At 46.0% G+C, this 17125-nt stretch overlaps 1 protein-coding gene across 4 annotated transcripts in view; it reads right to left on the reverse strand.

Moving 5' to 3' along the window:
- MYO7A (myosin VIIA) overlaps positions 1-17125 on the reverse strand; it is a 101280-nt gene that overhangs the window by 21414 nt on the left and 62741 nt on the right. For all 4 annotated transcript variants that reach the window (XM_027669021.1, XM_027668868.1, XM_027668944.1 and 1 more), the window contains 12 exons: positions 13752-13889; positions 10949-11107; positions 10508-10600; positions 9092-9186; positions 7884-7968; positions 6795-7013; positions 6523-6630; positions 5752-5961; positions 5006-5209; positions 4023-4199; positions 2271-2360; positions 950-1077 (listed from right to left, as the gene is read on the reverse strand). In XM_027669021.1, coding sequence (XP_027524822.1) covers positions 950-1077; positions 2271-2360; positions 4023-4199; positions 5006-5209; positions 5752-5961; positions 6523-6630; positions 6795-7013; positions 7884-7968; positions 9092-9186; positions 10508-10600; positions 10949-11107; positions 13752-13889 — 1706 coding nt within the window. The remainder of the gene's footprint in view (positions 1-949; positions 1078-2270; positions 2361-4022; positions 4200-5005; positions 5210-5751; positions 5962-6522; positions 6631-6794; positions 7014-7883; positions 7969-9091; positions 9187-10507; positions 10601-10948; positions 11108-13751; positions 13890-17125) is intronic.

Raw genomic sequence — 17125 nt, forward strand, 5'->3', positions numbered from 1 at the left:
TAAAATAACTTGCAGAGACCCATCAGTGGGGAGTCTTTGTTTGCTGGCTATTCCTTGAGATACCTGAATTTGCTTTTTTCAGCAACTATCAGGGTCCAGTGAAGATCAAGGTTTGTCCTGCTCTTGTGTCCAAACAGAAACATACATTGACAGTTGTCTCATTTGGGATTGAATGTCCACTTTGACTTTATCTTTGTTATCTACATGCAAAATGAGGGATAACAGTACTTCCTCATCTACACTGGAGGCCAAAAAAAATGTTAAGCAAGCTGTTACACTGACAAAACCCACGAGAAAGCCCATGGGACACTACCAGGACTGCCTGCAAAGAAGACTTTGTGCAGAAAAATAATGCAAGGATTTCATGGTGAATTGGGAGCATAAAATGAAAGTGAGAGAAGGTGATCATCAGAGGAAGATGCTCACACTGTTCCTGAAGTAAACAGATAAGTGTGAGTGAAAAGAGTGACACTGCACAAGCAAGGACTGTATTATAACACACACACACACACGTGGGCTAAAAAAAAGATGTGCAGTTGGCCTTAATTTGGCACTTTCCAATTTTTAAATAATTATTTTAGCAACTGAAATGAGTTTTTTATTAGCATGCCATCAAAAATTTTCACACAAACAAAAGTGATCTAAATAGTCAAGTGGATAACAAAGAGTAGTAAGGAACAAGAGTGAGTGTTAAAAATCAATCCAGTAGCCAGCAGGACTTTCAGAAGTGTTTGAATCCCTCTGTGTGGTCTTTCCATTGGGCCTGATATGGACATTAAGGAACATGATCCAGTCCAGCCTGCATTATACAACACAACCATAAAAATAATAAAATGAGAGCTTTTCAAAGTTGCACACAATATCAAAATTGTTTAAGTATTGCAAGACAAGCTCAAGGAAGAAGGAATGAAAAGAATGGCATGTTCATGCCTTTGTCTTCATTTCTAACCTTAAGGCTGGCCTGAGGATGCCATTACCAATAATGAAATGGAGCTTCTCTAGGTTGGAGGTGGGTCGGTCTTCGAGCATGCTATTACCCTGGAGCGTAGACTCACCATCGTGAAGTCTCTTTGTCACCTGCCAACCAGACACATTGCTCTTTTTCAGTACAGCCAGTTACTATGTCTCCCCCCACTCCCATCCCAAGTGTGTGGTGCTCCCCCAGGGGGACTTCTCCACCAGCCAGGAGGGGTCTCAGAAGTTCTCCAGTCTAGGACTTTGGCAGCAATGGGAGGGTTTGACTGTGTTGGCTTTAATCATGTATGGGTGAAGTTAAAAATGGTCCTGCCTAGTCACACTTCCACCTGCTTGCTCTTTTCCCAGGATTTCTACAATGGCACCATTGCATCCCAGCTCTGAGCTGGTCTTGCAGATGGGAGAGGGCCACCAAGGATCTTTGGAATAAACCCATCTTATTGCCAAGGAAGATGTGCCCCTTTAATTTATTCCTATTAAAATAACCAGTAAACCACTGACAAAATGGACTCACTCCCCATGCTAGTGATGCAGCCAAAAATGCATAAGCATGGTGCTGTTTGTGAAAGCAGGGATGGAATTAATCTGCCTACCAGTTCTCTGTCTCAGCCAAGCAACTCAGTCTCCATTTAAAGTCACTAGAGAAAGACCAACATTTCTAGAGTATGTGACTCTAGAGGGCGACTATCTTAGGGAGCAATCTTCATGCTCTCAAATAGCTAAAGCCAGGTGAGATGGTGCCTGCTCTGGAAAAGGATGGTCTTTGCATTGTTTTCATCCCCCCCACCCAAAAGATTTATTGCTCCTCACTCTTTTGAGATGGGATTTTTCAAAAGCTCTCAGCTTGGGGCAACTGCTCCCATGAGGAGCTTTGTCCCTGGCACTGGAGCAGAGCAGAGGATGGGTGAATGTAGTTGGAGACTCCAACTCTTCTACCTATGCCACGGTGGAGGGCAGGAAGCTAAAAGCAGGGATAACATTCAGACCATCACAGAGTGGTGAGAGGTATCAGTAGCTGGATGGAGGGCTGTGAAAGAGGGGAGGGAAGGTGCTGGATGGATGGAGAACGGGAGCCGAGGGGAGGCCGGTGCGAGGTGCAGAATGACTCAAGGAGACGGGAAGCCAACCTTTCCCCTTAAACACTCCTTAAATCTTTCAGGCAGAGAGACAGGTAGCGCCAAACCCAGAGGAGGGCTGGTTCTATGTTGTCTAGGGAAAAGCAGAAGAGAGTCAGAGAGGGCTGCAGACAATCCAACGGCACTTGTGCTGCCAGGCGGCCAAGCATCTCCTCTCACCTCCTCTGTCAGTTTGGATTTCTTCTTGAGTGTTAAGGAGACCAGTTTGTGCCGCACACTGTTCTTCTTGTGCCCATCAATGTGAGTACTCTGCAAAGCAAGAAGGGTGGATGCAATGGGTGAGACACAGAACCCTGCCAAGTGCTCTCCCTGTCTCCCATGGACTCCTGCAAAAGACCATTAATCCTGCACAAAGTGTGAGATATTTCAGAGGCTGGTGGGAACCAGAAGTGTGCATCTATATCCTGTACCCCTTGAAACCCCAAATGTGGCTCTGAATTTTGCAGATACTCTCTAAACCATGAGCATCCCTCAAATAAAAATTATATATTGGGGACACCTGAAAAAAGTTATGTTGAATACATGGCTGTCCTAGTCAACCCAGGTCCACCCACTTCTGCTTATGACAGTGCAAACGAGATGAGCCACTTGGAGATCACTCTCTGGGACAAGCCATTTGCACAGGGGGTTTGTAGCTGGAAGCCATCTAGCCAGGAATTCATGGACAGGTGGTTTCATAACTTTTAACCAGTCCTGTGCTCTATCAGATTTCCCAGAAGAATAAATTTGATGTGGAACAGCCCCAGGCACTGACTATATATCATCAAGTTACTGTTGGATTTCTGCTTTTATATCAAACTTTTTGACCCAGTTAAACCCTCCCCATTTTAAACAGCTTTGAAAGGACTATGGTGTCACATACAATCAACACTTTTAGTCCTGCAGATGTGATGGTTTATATCCCTTATAAAGACAAGTTGGTACTGTAAGCCTGGAGTTGCATATCATTTTGCTCAGGGTCAGCTCAGGCATCTTTTGCACTCTGAAGAGATGATGTAACCAAAGAGAAAAAGGACAGCTTAAATTTTCCTTCTCTTCTGTACTATCTGATGTCTCAATTGGCCAAAATATGCCTTTTTGTAAATAAATAAGCAAGAAATGATGGGTAGAAGGAATGAAAGGTGATTCTTGGCGTGTATTTTTACAGAATTACAGTCTGGATGAGGCTACTCTCCTCAGATAATTCACTGAAAGTGTTGAATGGTATAATAATTTCTAAAAACTAGGAGATTTGTTAATTTACTTCTGCAAATGCTGCAGAGGTTTGTCAAGAAAACTTCTTGAAAATTAAACAGTGACATCCAGAAGATGTCAACAGTCGATAATACCTTGTCCTACTGAACGAAGCAATTGCCAAAGATGAAAGTATATCAGTGCTATGGATGTTGATTTACCCAGCACAATGTCCTATCCGGGAAGGATACTAAGATGAAGTCCCCAGTGACATCCCAAAATACACTTAGGATGAAATAGGGATTTTTTTTTTTTAATTTCCACAGTGTAATCTCCTGGTAACTTATTACTTCCTGCTCCAAGATTAAGGGCACATTTTTAATTTAATCTCTTCTGACTCACTGCAGATCAAAAAGAAATCCCCAAATGAGAAACTGATGACATGGGACATTGCATTCCCTCCATGTATTTTAGCCCTGTGGGGTGGGGAGGAGAGAACAAAGCCCATGAGAGGTATCAGGGCACTTCCTTCACTTTATTGCTGGGGGACATTCAGTTATCCCTGTGAAGAAAGGACAGGATTAACAGTTGACACATGGGCAATTCACCCTTTGTAGCATAAGTGCAAATAAAATCAACAAACTGATTGCCTGCAGCAAACCCCACAAGTTGTTTCTTTCCAACATGTCAATATCCAACACCTAATAATAGCATCTCTTCTACAGCCACAGCAGTTACCTCTCCTTCTCCCTGCAGAGCCTGTAGTTCTTTCTTATAAGTCTTCTTGCCAAGAGTCTCATAGATTTTCGTCATAACTGGTATCTTTTCACCACCATCACTCATGGCTGTGTGATATTTCGGCTCAGGGAGATCTCCCATGAAACGGAGGATAGTGATCCATACAGCAAGTGCTGCCTATTTGAAAGGAAAGTTATGTTCCATTAGTTCACACCAGTGCAGTGGAGGGGGTGGTCAAGCCATGCTGAATCTGTCAGAATAACCACTGTGGTCTCTCTGTACGTCTGCAGGAGATCGAACATTTCCCTGTATCACACACAACGGTTTTGCCTGTAGCATACATTCCCCCTGTGCATGCTGGGCAGGCTGGTGGCTGGGTCCACACATTCAGGCTTTTTGCATTTGTGCCATCATGAGTGTATTTGTGCACCCTACAAGGGGTTTGCTATTGGTAGGAGATGCCAACCTTATTGAGGGGCAGTGACTGGCAGCTCCTAACCCCCACTGCAGAGGGGGACGGAGAACACAGTGAGGGCAAGTTCATGGTCAACGTAATGTGCATTATGGCCATGCAGGTTCAATGCATTTCTGCTCTTGTAGTGCTGGCTACAGAACAAGCAGTTCTTCTAGATCTGCACTGGTGTGTTTAACCAGGTAAGAAGTAACTTTTCCATCTCCTCAGAAGCTTTAGAAGTGATATACAAAAATTTTCATTGCCCATGCCCTGAGCCAAGAGCACTTCATTAATTGTCTTAATACAAATATCAAGGAGAAGAACTCACCTCTCTAATGCTACATCCCTCTATTATTTGGTATTGTCTTACCAGCACTAAAAACATGCTGGCAAGACAGTGTCTACTGATACCTGTGCAGCAGATAAGTGTATCCCAAAGGGAAACTGCTGGTACCTTTGGGCTGAATGGTTTCCCAAACTTGCTGCAACCCACCCGGCCCTGCTCAAGATTTTTCATCCCCTGCCTCACCAATTGGTCTCCTTCATCTTCATGGTACAAGAGAGGCTGCTTGAGAGGCCGGCGGATGTATGTGTGTGTCGTTGTGCCCTGGAAATATGTAGCAGCAAACTTGGCAAATTTGTACTCTGAGAGATCTTCTTCCTCTTCCTCAGGGAGAGGCAATGCTGCATCCAGGTCCTCTTCCTCTAGCTCCTTCTGGGCTTGCTCAAGATCCTGTTGTGGAAGGACATGCCAGACACTCAGCATGGCTTTGGATATTGAACTACCCCTTCCCTTTAGGCCTGACTTTTCTCTATGTCTGATTTTCATCCCAAAGGAAAAGTCAGCCAGAGGGAAAACATGGAATATAGCTCTGGAGCCCATGCAAAGCCCAAACTCTGAAGGACATGCTTGTGCCCAGGAATGTCCCCAGAGCAGCACCAGAAGAAACAAGCATGGCCCCACTCACAGCATGGGGAAAGGGTGCCCAAGAGCTAAATGCTGCAAGCTGTGATGAGCCGCAAAGGAAAAGATCTCAAAGGCCACAGGTCCTCAATGATATTGCTCTCCTCCATTCAGTAGCCCCAGAGAAAGCCAACAGGCTGCCTGTGCATCCCCAGCCACAGCATGATAACCCTCTGGGGCCACAGAGAATAGTCTGGCCTTGAAGGAAGCTTTAAGAGACACATTTTTGTAATACTGTACTCTTTGTTGTCTCATTAATATTTTGTTAAAGCCTTCCATGTAATAGTCAGGCACATGTACATCCCCAGTACCTCAAAACCATTGGGTGCCTGTCCTTCCTGGCCAGGCAGGGAGGAGGTTGTCCCCAGGAATCCAAACATTTTGTCCACCATTTCTGAGTCATTCACTGGCTCGTTGCGAGCCTTCTCCATTTTTTCTAAGAGCTCTTTCTTACGACGTGCTTCCTCCTTCTCCTTTACTTCTCTCTCTGCATCTTCCCGTGCCAGCTGGGCCAGGCGTACCTGCAAAAGGACAAGTGCAATGACTGAACTGGCTCCTTTCAAAGAGCTGGAACTAAATTCTGCAGGGCCTGGTTTTAGAAAGGCAGAGACTGCCCAGTGCTTAGTGCACTATACCAGCATCATGACTTGGAGCAAATGAGTGACATGCCTACGTCTCAATTCCTTAACTGCGGAAGGACAAAGCAATAGCATTTTCTGCTTCCTTAGTGCCTGTTTAGGAGTCAGTCCATGTACAGAAACTCCCATTGATCTTATTTTTTTATTTTATACAAAACCCCTGCATGTGCCCACATACAGGGTGTCCCAGTTCCCCCTTCAGCCTTTATACAATAGCAAAAGCAAGTGAATAATAACTATAATCTCTGGCATTCCTGTGCAGCAGATCAGAAATTCTGGAGCAGCTTCAAACTAGTTAGAGCACAGAGTACTCTAGAGAATTAAATACAAACTGCTCAAGCAGGGCAGAAAACTCTTAGATATTTTTGTCATTGCCCCTCAAAGGAGCAAAATGAGTCCCTGGAAAACAGACAGAACCCCAGAAAGAGATCAGTCCTGATGTACTTGGTGCTTCTTTTCTGCTTCCTCTTTGGCTTTCTTGGCACTCATCTCCTTTCGGAGTCGTTCCTCTTCTGCGAGTCGAAGTTTCTCCGCTTCCAGGCGTCGATGATACTGTGGGAATAAACAGAAGAGCCCTCCTGAACAGGCATCTACTTATTTTTGGAAATTTTTTTCGTTTAAAAACAGATCCCAAGAGCACGTGATGTGGAAGCAGGTTTTTCTCCCCTTTCCCCACCTCTGTTGCCCACGACTGACCTCTCCTCTGCAGTACTTACTTCCCCCCGGAGGCGCTTATACAGCCTTCGGGCGATCATGCCCCGGGCGTACGCCTGGACGGTGAGGACAGCCCAGAGGCGATGGCGGAAAGCCCTACGGACCAAGTAGCCCCGGCATCGTGCCTGAAACTCGATGATCCGCCGGCGAGCCATATGGTACTGCTTATGAAGCTTGCGGGATCGGTAGAGGGCCTGCAGCCTCAGGAAGCCAATCCGCATCTGCAAGAGGGAGCAGGATGAAACCACCCCACCACCCAGGGGCTCAGTCATCATAAGCAGACTTCCATTGCTAATCTCCTTCTTGCACGGTTGTAAATAAGAGCCACTGAAATCAGTCCCCACAAGGACAAACCTTCGGGAGGTTCCCCAAGAGGCTGGAGAAACGAAGCCCGTCGGCTGCTGCGTTGATTCAAAGCCCAGAAAGGACAAAGATAGTTTCTTCCTCACTGAGTCCTACAGAGGCCTCAAGACATCTGGTTGGTCATCTCAAGACAGCCACGAGCCATAAGGGTTGCTCCCATAGAGGTCTGGCATCTGCAAACCTCCTGCCTGACAGTCAAGGCGCTGTTTCATGGCAGGAGGCAGCATCCTGACCAGCCTGGAAGAGGCTATTCCTATCAAGTTGCATGCTTGGAGGATGATTTTGAGTTCTTTTAGATCCCAACTCACTTTGCAAATGACTTGCTGTTGGGTCAGAGCCAGCTGAGACAGGAAGAGAAGAGGACTATTGGGTTAGGGACAAACTCAATATGTTCCCACTTGGAGATGGAGTTTGGTTTTTAGAACAAGCTGCTCTTGAGTTTTCAGTCATCTGGAAACTAGGGGAAGACTTATAAAACCTCAAGCGACCAGTTGGTGCAATGGGCATCTAACTCATGGGGAAAAGGACAGCTAGAAGGTTGTCAGGTGCTCTCTCCAATGAGAAGACAAAGCATAAAGAGCAAACTTCCATTCATCGCTCCAGCTGATAAAGGCCAACCTCCCCACTTCCTACATTCAATGGGACATTTTGAACCAGGAAACTCTTACATATGTCCGAGCTGAAAGAGGTAGGAAGGCAGAGGTGTGAGGAAGCACCCCTGTACTTACAGCACCGTAGTTCTTCCTGCAGTTATGTCCACGCCAGTATCTCTGAATCATCAGGACTGAATTTCTCACTTTCAGGAAATTGGACCTGCAAAGGCATTTTAATCACTTGCCTCTGTAGTTTGGCCACAAGTTATCATCATCATCTCCTGGGCCTCATTTCTTGCAGATTTGAACCTGAGCGTCCAGGTGGAGTAAATGCTGCATTTTGGCCTGAAAATGTCTCCTTCCCCAGTTCATCTTGCTTTCATACAAACATCTGTAGGAGCTTCCTCTGATAGGTCTCTGCAGGCAGATTCTGCCAGGTTATGGGAATGGGAAGCAGGAGATGCTGAGAATGGTCCCCTTCTTCCCCCAGCCCTGCACCCTCTTCTCACATCTGAAATCTCTTCGCTATGTGTCCTTCTGACTTCAATCTAGCATCTGAGAATGAATTCAATCTCACCCAAATGATCAAGAGCAAACTTCAACACCATCCTGCTACCCCTATCTGCTCTTCCAATCCTTCTTAGGCTGATCTGACTCTACCTGCAGACACACCTTGGAGATCATTGTGTTGGAAGGGCTTGGGGGTCACGCTAAGATTAGTGTGCGAAAGATTGATGAGTTATTTAGTATGCGCTCTTTCTGCAAAGCACAACCTGAGTCACAGCCATGGTTTGGCAGTCCAAGAGCACAAAGTTCCAAGAACTCTCCCTCCTCCGTGGGTGAAGCTTATCCTTGCCTGTGGTTCCCCATCTTCATCCACAATGGTGCTGTGAGTTCCCCATGGGCTACCTGTCCTCCTCCCATATCTTGCAACTGGGTTGCAAAGAGAAGAGCTCTAAACCCCCTAGGCTTTGGGGAGAGCAATTTCAGTCACAGTGGATGACCCTGTGGTCCCACTGCAGTTTTGTGGGCATCTCCATAGACTGCTTTAGCAGGCTCAGAGTCCTACTGCTGCACTGTCATAGCAAACACCAGATCCTCTGAAGACAGCACTGAACAGGGGCAGAAAATCCTATTCCATCCAGGTTTGAGGCAGATGACACAGTTTTCCTCTTCTATCTCTACTGATTTCCTTCAATACTTGCTGCACCTGAGTGTCAACACATCAGGAGTTCCCTCTGGCCATCGGGCACCAAAGGAGGGATGCAGCCACCAGGAGTCACTTGCTGGAAGAAGCATCCCACACAACCCATCTTCCATTTGGCAGTGAGGCTCATACCTACCTGTCTTTATACCCACGGACGACCTTCTGGATTAGAATGACTTTGTCTGTGATGGCCTTGTCTCTCTCAATCTCCAGCAGCATGTCGTGGTGGTCCTGTGGGAGGAAGCAACACAGCACCAATGTCTCAAGCTCTCCATCTGCCTGACATGTAGCAGGAGGGGGTGGTACAAAGCCCTTCTCCGGGGCACATGTTCAAAATAAACTCCTGGGTCATTTTAAATCCCAAGTATCACCCCATCTACTCACTAGAGAAATCCTAGCATAACCCTAGTGATCTATCATCTTCATTCCCAAATGATCCAGGGCATCTAGAAGCTGCAAATGCAATACTTCATAGTGTGAAAACAACCAAATTACATTGCCCTTCCCATGCAGAGCTCCCTCTCAGTGCTCTCAGTCATGGGAGTAGTTCCTAGCAGCACTGGAGAGGTTTGGAAACAAACTCCAGGTTGCCTGTGTCCCATCGCTTCTTCTCCTTATCCAAAGGAAAAACCAGTTCCTTGAAACACTGAATTTCCTTTGCCCTGAGACTTTCAGTTGCATCAGTCCAAGTTTCATTCTGATTCCTCCCATGCCATGTATGATTCAGCTTTCTGTCCTGGCCATGGTACACTGAGCACTGGGTGCAGTACAGGCAGCTCCACATGTTTCCTGCTTTGCTCAACCTCATGTAGCCCCCTGGGGCCTCCCAGTTTCTCTGTTTCCTGCCCTGACAGCTGCGAGATCTTGATAACAGGCTCTGGAAAGATCAACTAGTAGGAACAAATTCTAGGGAAGAGATGGGGGTGTCTGTGCTGACAATGTGGTTAGGGGTGAATTTAGGTTTACGCAGCTGGGGTTTATTTCTGAGAGTTTTGCTCGAGAGAAGGGTTATCTTCTCTACAGTATAGGAATTGGTTTGTAAGGAAAGATGCATGTGAATGGGGCTGCAGGGGACCTGCAACACTGGACTGCTCTATGTTGCTGGACTGATGCAGGAAAGGAGACTGTGGGCACACACTGAGTTGCACAAGGACGTGCATAAAGCAAAGCAAGCCTATTGTGCTCATGTCCCTCTCTCTGCAGGATTCTGCATGGGCATCCCCCCTGCTGCTATCCTTTTTGGGTGAAGGCAGGAAATGAGGTTGAGCTGTTCAGTCCAGAAGGAAAAACGCTATACACTGTATGTGACTACTTTCATGTCTGTATGGATTTGTGAATGCATCAGTGCTGGCACAGTGTCAAGATCTCCTCCTGCCTTCGGCTCCTAAACTGGCCCCAAATATTCTGCCGTAACCCAGATTCTACCCACTGACCTGCCAGCCCAGAGAACATGGGAAAGGGTCACATCATGTGATGGAAAGGAAATGGTAGGAGACTCCTTCAGAGGCAGGCTCCTCCAAAACAGCAGGGGGAATTGTGGAGAACCACCCACCTTCAGGAATATCTTTGTCTTGCCAATCTGCCAGTCATCATCCTTCCCCAGCACTGCTTCAGCAATACGCTGGCATGTCCCACGCAGGTCGCCCTGGTAGAAAGGGTATTGGTATTCCCCAGGACCAGACTCATCCATTGCTCCTCCCAAACCCAGTGTGGACCCTTCCTGGTCCCAAATCTTGCAGTTTTCTGCTAAGGAGGTTCCTAGGGCTTTAACTGTCACCACATTTAAGACAAGTGAGAGGAACAGAGTGGATATGGCTAGCTGCCCCTGCCAGCCCTGTAACCATTTTTCCTTCACTTGGAAAGCCCAGAGCACCCCTGTGACATCTGGGGATCAAATACTGCATAATTGCTTTTGGAGAGGATGCACATCCCATAAATATCTCTGGAGAGTCCAGCAGAGAGCATTTGTTACCTGCAGAAGAAGGTAACATACCTGCTTGTATGCTGGCTTCACCCCAGGCATGAGCACCCGGTACCGGTCCACAAACTCCACAAACGTGTAGCGGATGGGGTATCCGGCTCGGCGGATGCGGATGGTCTCCATCATCCCTGAGTATCTCAGCTGACGGACACACAGCTCCCGATCAAACAGCTGGGGAGGTTACAGTACACTGAGGTTTGACTGCAAATCTTGGCCTGGATTGGCCATAAGAAATTGGGGACTCTGAAGATGTATGGGGCAAACAAGTCAAGCATCCACCCAAATCCTTCTCTTGGTAGACCCAAGGCTGTAGGAGTGTTGGTTGTCTTGGGCCTGATCCTGTAGACTGCTGACTGTGACTCACCCCATTTTTCTCATTCCCACTTGCAAAACTGGATGTGTCCTACACAATGGACTGAGTGGTGAAATGGAGAGCACAATACAATGGTGAACATCACCTCGGGAAAATGGGCAGTGATGTAAACTAAAAGCAGACATGGTGTGGTGTTGGCAACCACAAAAAGTCGGGACAGTAAATCCCAGCTGGGGCCAAAGAGTTACTGCCAGGGCATTATTCATCTGCCCTCCCTTCAGCTAAGATGTGAGTGTCTGTGCAGGTACAGATACCAGCATCTGAAATGTGAGCCACCTGGGCTCTCCCTGAAGCGAGCAAGGAAAGTAAGTATGTGCCTATCTCGCAGATATCCATCCCTGTATCTCAGCTGTATATCCTGGGACAGGAGGATCTGCACTATGTGAGGATATGTGAGCAGTTGTGGTCTTGCAAATAACCCTCTGGAGTTTGTAGGGCTAGTTCATTTTATGTGTGGGCAACTATGTACTCCTGGCATAAGGGTCTGATGAGGCACAGACTGCTGAAGACAGTTTTGACTTTATTTGCATGGTTTGCTATCTAATTCATCCCACACATTTCTCTTGGACTAACACGAGCAATACTCAGAAGCAATGGCTTGGGGTGATGTACAGACCCAGAGAATTCCAGCCAGCATCCGATACAAACAATTTTTTTTCCCTCCTAAAGCACATTTTGGAAGGAAGTAAAAGTTTTAAAATAACATAAAGTAACCAACAGTCAGGACTTTCCACTGACCTTTCACTTCTGGTATCCCATTTCCTATCACTATCAGTATGTTTTGCTTCAAAGGCAGGGACAGAAAATGACCTCCCAGAAAATGTTCTCTTTGCAGTCACTCTGCAGTTCTCTGTGTACTTTTATCTAGGATTTCTTTTCCGTTGGATTATTAAACCAAGGCCAAAAATAAATTTAGCAATAAATCACATTTCATATCGCACTACCGTCTCTGTTAGCTCTGTTAGCTCAACCACTCAGTTCTTTAATGGGGAAATTAATTTCTCTTTGTCTGAATTTTTCAAACTTGGAGCTGTTTTAATGTCCACTGAAAGTTTTGTAGACAAATAGGTTGAACAGAGACTTCTGCCTTAGCACTTGCAAGAACTGATGAAATACAGACTTCTTATGCAGGATACAAAATACCAGACTGAATTCCAGACATCCATGTGTAAAAACAGCTCAAAGTCAGGGTACTGGCAATAATTTATTAACATCAGTTCAGGATGTACATCTATTTCTCAACATCACCCATGTTCATAAAGAAGGTCTTGTTCTGATCTGTGCTCAGACGATAATCTCAGATCAGACATATTGTTAAATATTAACCCAGCGTATTCCATTAACATGCTATTAGGTGCCTTTTTACTCTCACCAAAAGCAGGTTAAGAGCACAATAAACTGATCTGAAAGAGTCACCAAACCTTTTACCCTGCATCATATTAGGTTCAGTGAACAGCAAAAATAAGTTTCAAATAAACACTGCTTGTGCATAACAGCTCTGAAATTCAGTATTTTATGCTTCTTTGCACTTGGCTGAGCTTTGGTAATGGACACTGACTTTAGATAAAGCTCCAGCTCTGGCTAGATTAGCTTTATTTATTAAATAAAGTTCTTCCTCCCCAAGCAATATCACTATAAAGAGTGGTGAGCAGGTAACAGTGATTGCTCATAGAATCAAGGTCCGATCCTGCAAGGCGCTGAGAGTGGGATTGTGGTATGCGGTACCCGCCTTACTGCCTTTCTTCTGCTGAAAAATTTGGAGTGCTCTACATGAACAGTTTGTGGGCAGGGGGATTTACAGTCCTCTCCTTCCTTTTCATTTGCTCCTAGAATTTTGTCCCCATAGTGTTCATTGCTTTTGAAGCAAATCACTGGGAATTGGAGTAAAATAACTTCTCACATTTCCTCTGTGCTATTTTGCCTCTTTTTTCTTCTGCTTTTAGAATTGTGCTTTTGCAAGTGGTGAAATAAAAAAAAAAGATCAAACAGGATTTAAAATGAGCAAGATACACTGGGAGCAAAGATTTTGAGGAGAACACCCATGGGGAAATTTTTTTTAGAAGACATTGAACCCTGCCATAGAAATTAATCTATGGCTCAACCAAAGTCTCTGGCAGAGAGGTGCCTACCCCCTATGGAAGTTGAAAGGCATTTCCTATAGGATAAAGGGCTGCAGGGTGAATTCCTTGAGATTGTACTAGGGAAGAAAGGCAGGGTCAGAAGCTCCCCTCTGCAAAAAGTTTTGGGGTGCTGTTGGATTGCAAAGCAAGTGCCTGATTTTGCCAACCATTTGGTGACTCCCTTGCTTGCAGAACAGGTTGTGGGTTGGTTTTCTAAGCACTCCACTGATGCCCAAAGGAATTTTGCTGGCAGCTTTAAGGCAGAACAGCCCCATGAGCAGTCTTGTATGAAAAGTAACAAGAAGAGAAAAGCAGGACTTACCATGGGCTTCTTGTACTCATTAGGCTTGATGCAGCGGACAAAAAAGGGCTGGCACACGCTGAGAGTCCTCATCAACAGCTCCAGGGACCGCTTGAACTGGCTGCTGAGCGTTGGTGAGCGCTTCCTCGTCTCTGCTCCCTGCAAAACCACAGCGGAGTGGACTCAGGAAATTAAAGGATAACAGTGCCTTTCCCCTCTGGCTGCGTCCTCAGGAACCTCCCGTGGCAGCCAGGGCTGGAGCGCAGAGTGGGGCCAGAGGTGATTGAAAGTTGTGGCAGGAGAGGGGAAGGGCACAGTCAGCGAACTTGCAACAGCCAGGCTCTGGCAACCTACTCCATATGTGTCTATGCAGGGAGGAAAAGTGCTATAATTTAATTTCTCCTGCTCGAACCTCCCAGTGTGACTGGAAAACCTGTCCTTCCTATGCAGAGCCATGAGGAAGATCTCCCTGGGAGAGCAAACAGCCTCTTCTGGGCCATCAAAATTCTCTGTATTGCAGCTTGGGGCAATGCAGCTGCCCAAGGGTGCTCCTCAGCAATGGCTTGGGTTTCCCTGTCCCCATGTCCTGTAGCATGGTCATGCCAACCCCTCTGCCACAGTTCCCCATGTCAGGCTGAGACCCTCCTGCTCCCTGGGGTGAGGACCAGATGCCCATGTACAGTAAACAACAATCCAGGGGCATGCTTGCTGCAGGGTGATTCTGCAACAGTCCAGAAACTTCTGCTAAGGTCTATATTCCTCAGCCTGTACTACCACAGATTCTAGTTGTGTTTGGAAAAGACTATTAACTAGACCAAATAGTCTAGTTTGGTCTAGGATGATTTTGAGTATTTTGCTTGATTTATCTCCCTTGGTTAAATTAATAACCCTATCTCTATTTTGGGGCAAGTGTTTCTAAATGAGAAACATCAGTCCCTTCTCCCTGCTCTGGAAGAACCTTGTTAAACCACCTCCAAACTAAATGAAGTGCCTAACTCATTTTATGTGTCAGTCACTATTACCTGAGCTCATTACACATCAGTCACAGTGGTGCTGTGTGTCTCGTAGGGTCTGGCGTTCAGGGAGCTATTGTGGGGCAGCAGTTAATGCTGGTGGGTTGAAGGAAGAGCTGGGTACCAGGATGCAACTCCCTCTGAACAAAAAATAGGGTGAACTGTGACATGACCTGTGACGTGACCTGGTGACCAGGAATTCCCAAAGGGAGGATTCTAGCAAGATTTTAACACATTTTTCCTCCAAACATCCTCTTATTTGCAGGTGGTCAAGCCACATGTGGAGTCACAAAATCCCCATCTGCATTGGCTTTGCTGCCATGTTTCGCAACATAGTGAGTTTTGTTTCTATTTTTACTAAAATCTTTACATATGCTTTATCCTATAGTACTAGTAACCTGTCAGATAGCATTCCCATCCCCCAAAACGGAGGAATTTCAGAGAATCACATAATTGTTTGAGTTGGAAGGGACTACAAATACCATCTAGTCCAACACCTTTGCCATAAGCTGGGAGTTTACATAGCTCAGGTTTTATATGATGTTGAGACAAACCCAATCAACACAAACACAAAGTCATCATAGAATTCCAACAAGAGAAAACTCATCTCATGCAAACAACCACAAAACTCTAGCCTGCTTGTCAAGAAGAGCATGGGGGCTACCAGTGATCTTTCCCAGCAAAATCCTCCCCTGAAGGACAAACTGTTAACAAATCTAGGGTAATTAATGATGCAGCTGCTACCTGCAGAGCACTGTAGAGTCTGATGCTCACATTCTGTCACAGATTTTCTAAGGAAAATGCTGTTTCAGCAAGAGTGTTGATTTAGAAGGCTTTGATGGATGTTTTCTTATCGCTTTGTTAATTATGCTCAAGGGGTCACCTCTGTGAGATGTGGAAGGACAGCCATAGGGGTCAGAAGCAGCAACAGATGCAGGAGCAGGGCTGGAAGTTGGAAGCAACTGCATGTTAGCCAGATTTTAGTCAATTTGGGCTTGGCTGGGAGAGATCATTTTTCAGCCATGGTGGTAGGAAGGGAGCAAGGCTTTGTACAGGGATCTACAAGGGAATGCATGAGTGGTTTGCTCCCAGACAGCAAGACATGCCTCTCTAGGTTGCTGATGCCTTGCATTTCTTCCCTGCATGCATCCAGCTCTGGTAAAAAGCAGTGGTGCTGTCTCCATCCTTACATCTGAGAGCTTTTGCTGGGATGGGTTGAAGAGAAGGGACAGTGACCAGAGAGCAGCTTGTCTTCCTATCCAAATAGAGTAGTCTGGGCTCCTCCTGTCAAGATTGCATCATCCCATTCACTCACTTTCAGGGCCTGACATTTGTGCACAGACCTGTCCCACTGGTGGGCACCAGCCCTAATGGCACTATGTGGGCTCTCAGACACACAACGAATAGTCTGGTAAGTGCTTTGCATCAGCTTCGGCCTTCAGGGATGGGTGACACCACTCAAGTCACTGTGGTACCTTCCACCTCATCTCAATACCAGTGTGGCGAGGATCACATCTCTTCCTTTTTTCCAACAAAATGACCCCAAAAAAAGAATTGGAGCACCCTGTCAACACAGCCCAGAAAGGCACTGAAAATGCAGGATTTACTGCAGAGGAGGAGCATTTTTTTAGCTAAAACCAGACCCAGTCTCCACAGCCTGAAGGAGAAAGGACTGATACATTCTGCTTTTCTTCTTAGAAAAGGTACATCTTAGCTTTCAAACTTTGAGACTGTGATGTCTTTGGGACTCAGACCATCTCTCCACTGGTGTCCACACAGAGCCTATCACAAGAGAGGATGAGAGCTATGCGTCGTGGGGAAGGATGAGCAGGATTCACAAGTGCTGCAGCCCAGACTGGAGCACTGAGGTATCACTCAGTCTGTGCTCAACAACAAAGGACGAAAAAAAAAAAGCAGAAGAGAAAAAGAAGAAAAAGAAGAGAATTAGATGATTTACAGAGAAGCATCATCAAGAAGAGAGTTCAGAAAGATCTACAGACCAGCATGACATTTGGACATGCTTCAGTGCCACTTCTTTCTGCCACCTCAAGCTAGCCTGAATTTTGGAGGTGCAAACATGTATGTGGCTGTTTGTAGTAACATCAAGGCAAAAGTCAAGGCAGAATACATCACCAGGACACAATAGGATGCTCCCCAGCATGGGCGTCTTAGATCCTCAGTGGTATAGCTGGAGCATCAGGACATTCCCCGGCATCTCTGTGAAGCTGTAAAATCTCCAGGGATCTATTCAAACTCCTTTCTTTGGTGTCTTGGACATATTTAGGTAGTTATCTGTCCAATGCTGAGAAAACAATTCATCCTATCTGTACTTTATAGGTTTAGTGAATTAAAGTGGACACCAAGTTATGTTAGGTATGATGG

This window comes from Corapipo altera, unplaced genomic scaffold (genome assembly GCF_003945725.1).
Source record: "Corapipo altera isolate COAL_440 unplaced genomic scaffold, ASM394572v1 0, whole genome shotgun sequence".
NCBI classification, from domain to species: Eukaryota; Metazoa; Chordata; class Aves; order Passeriformes; family Pipridae; genus Corapipo; species Corapipo altera.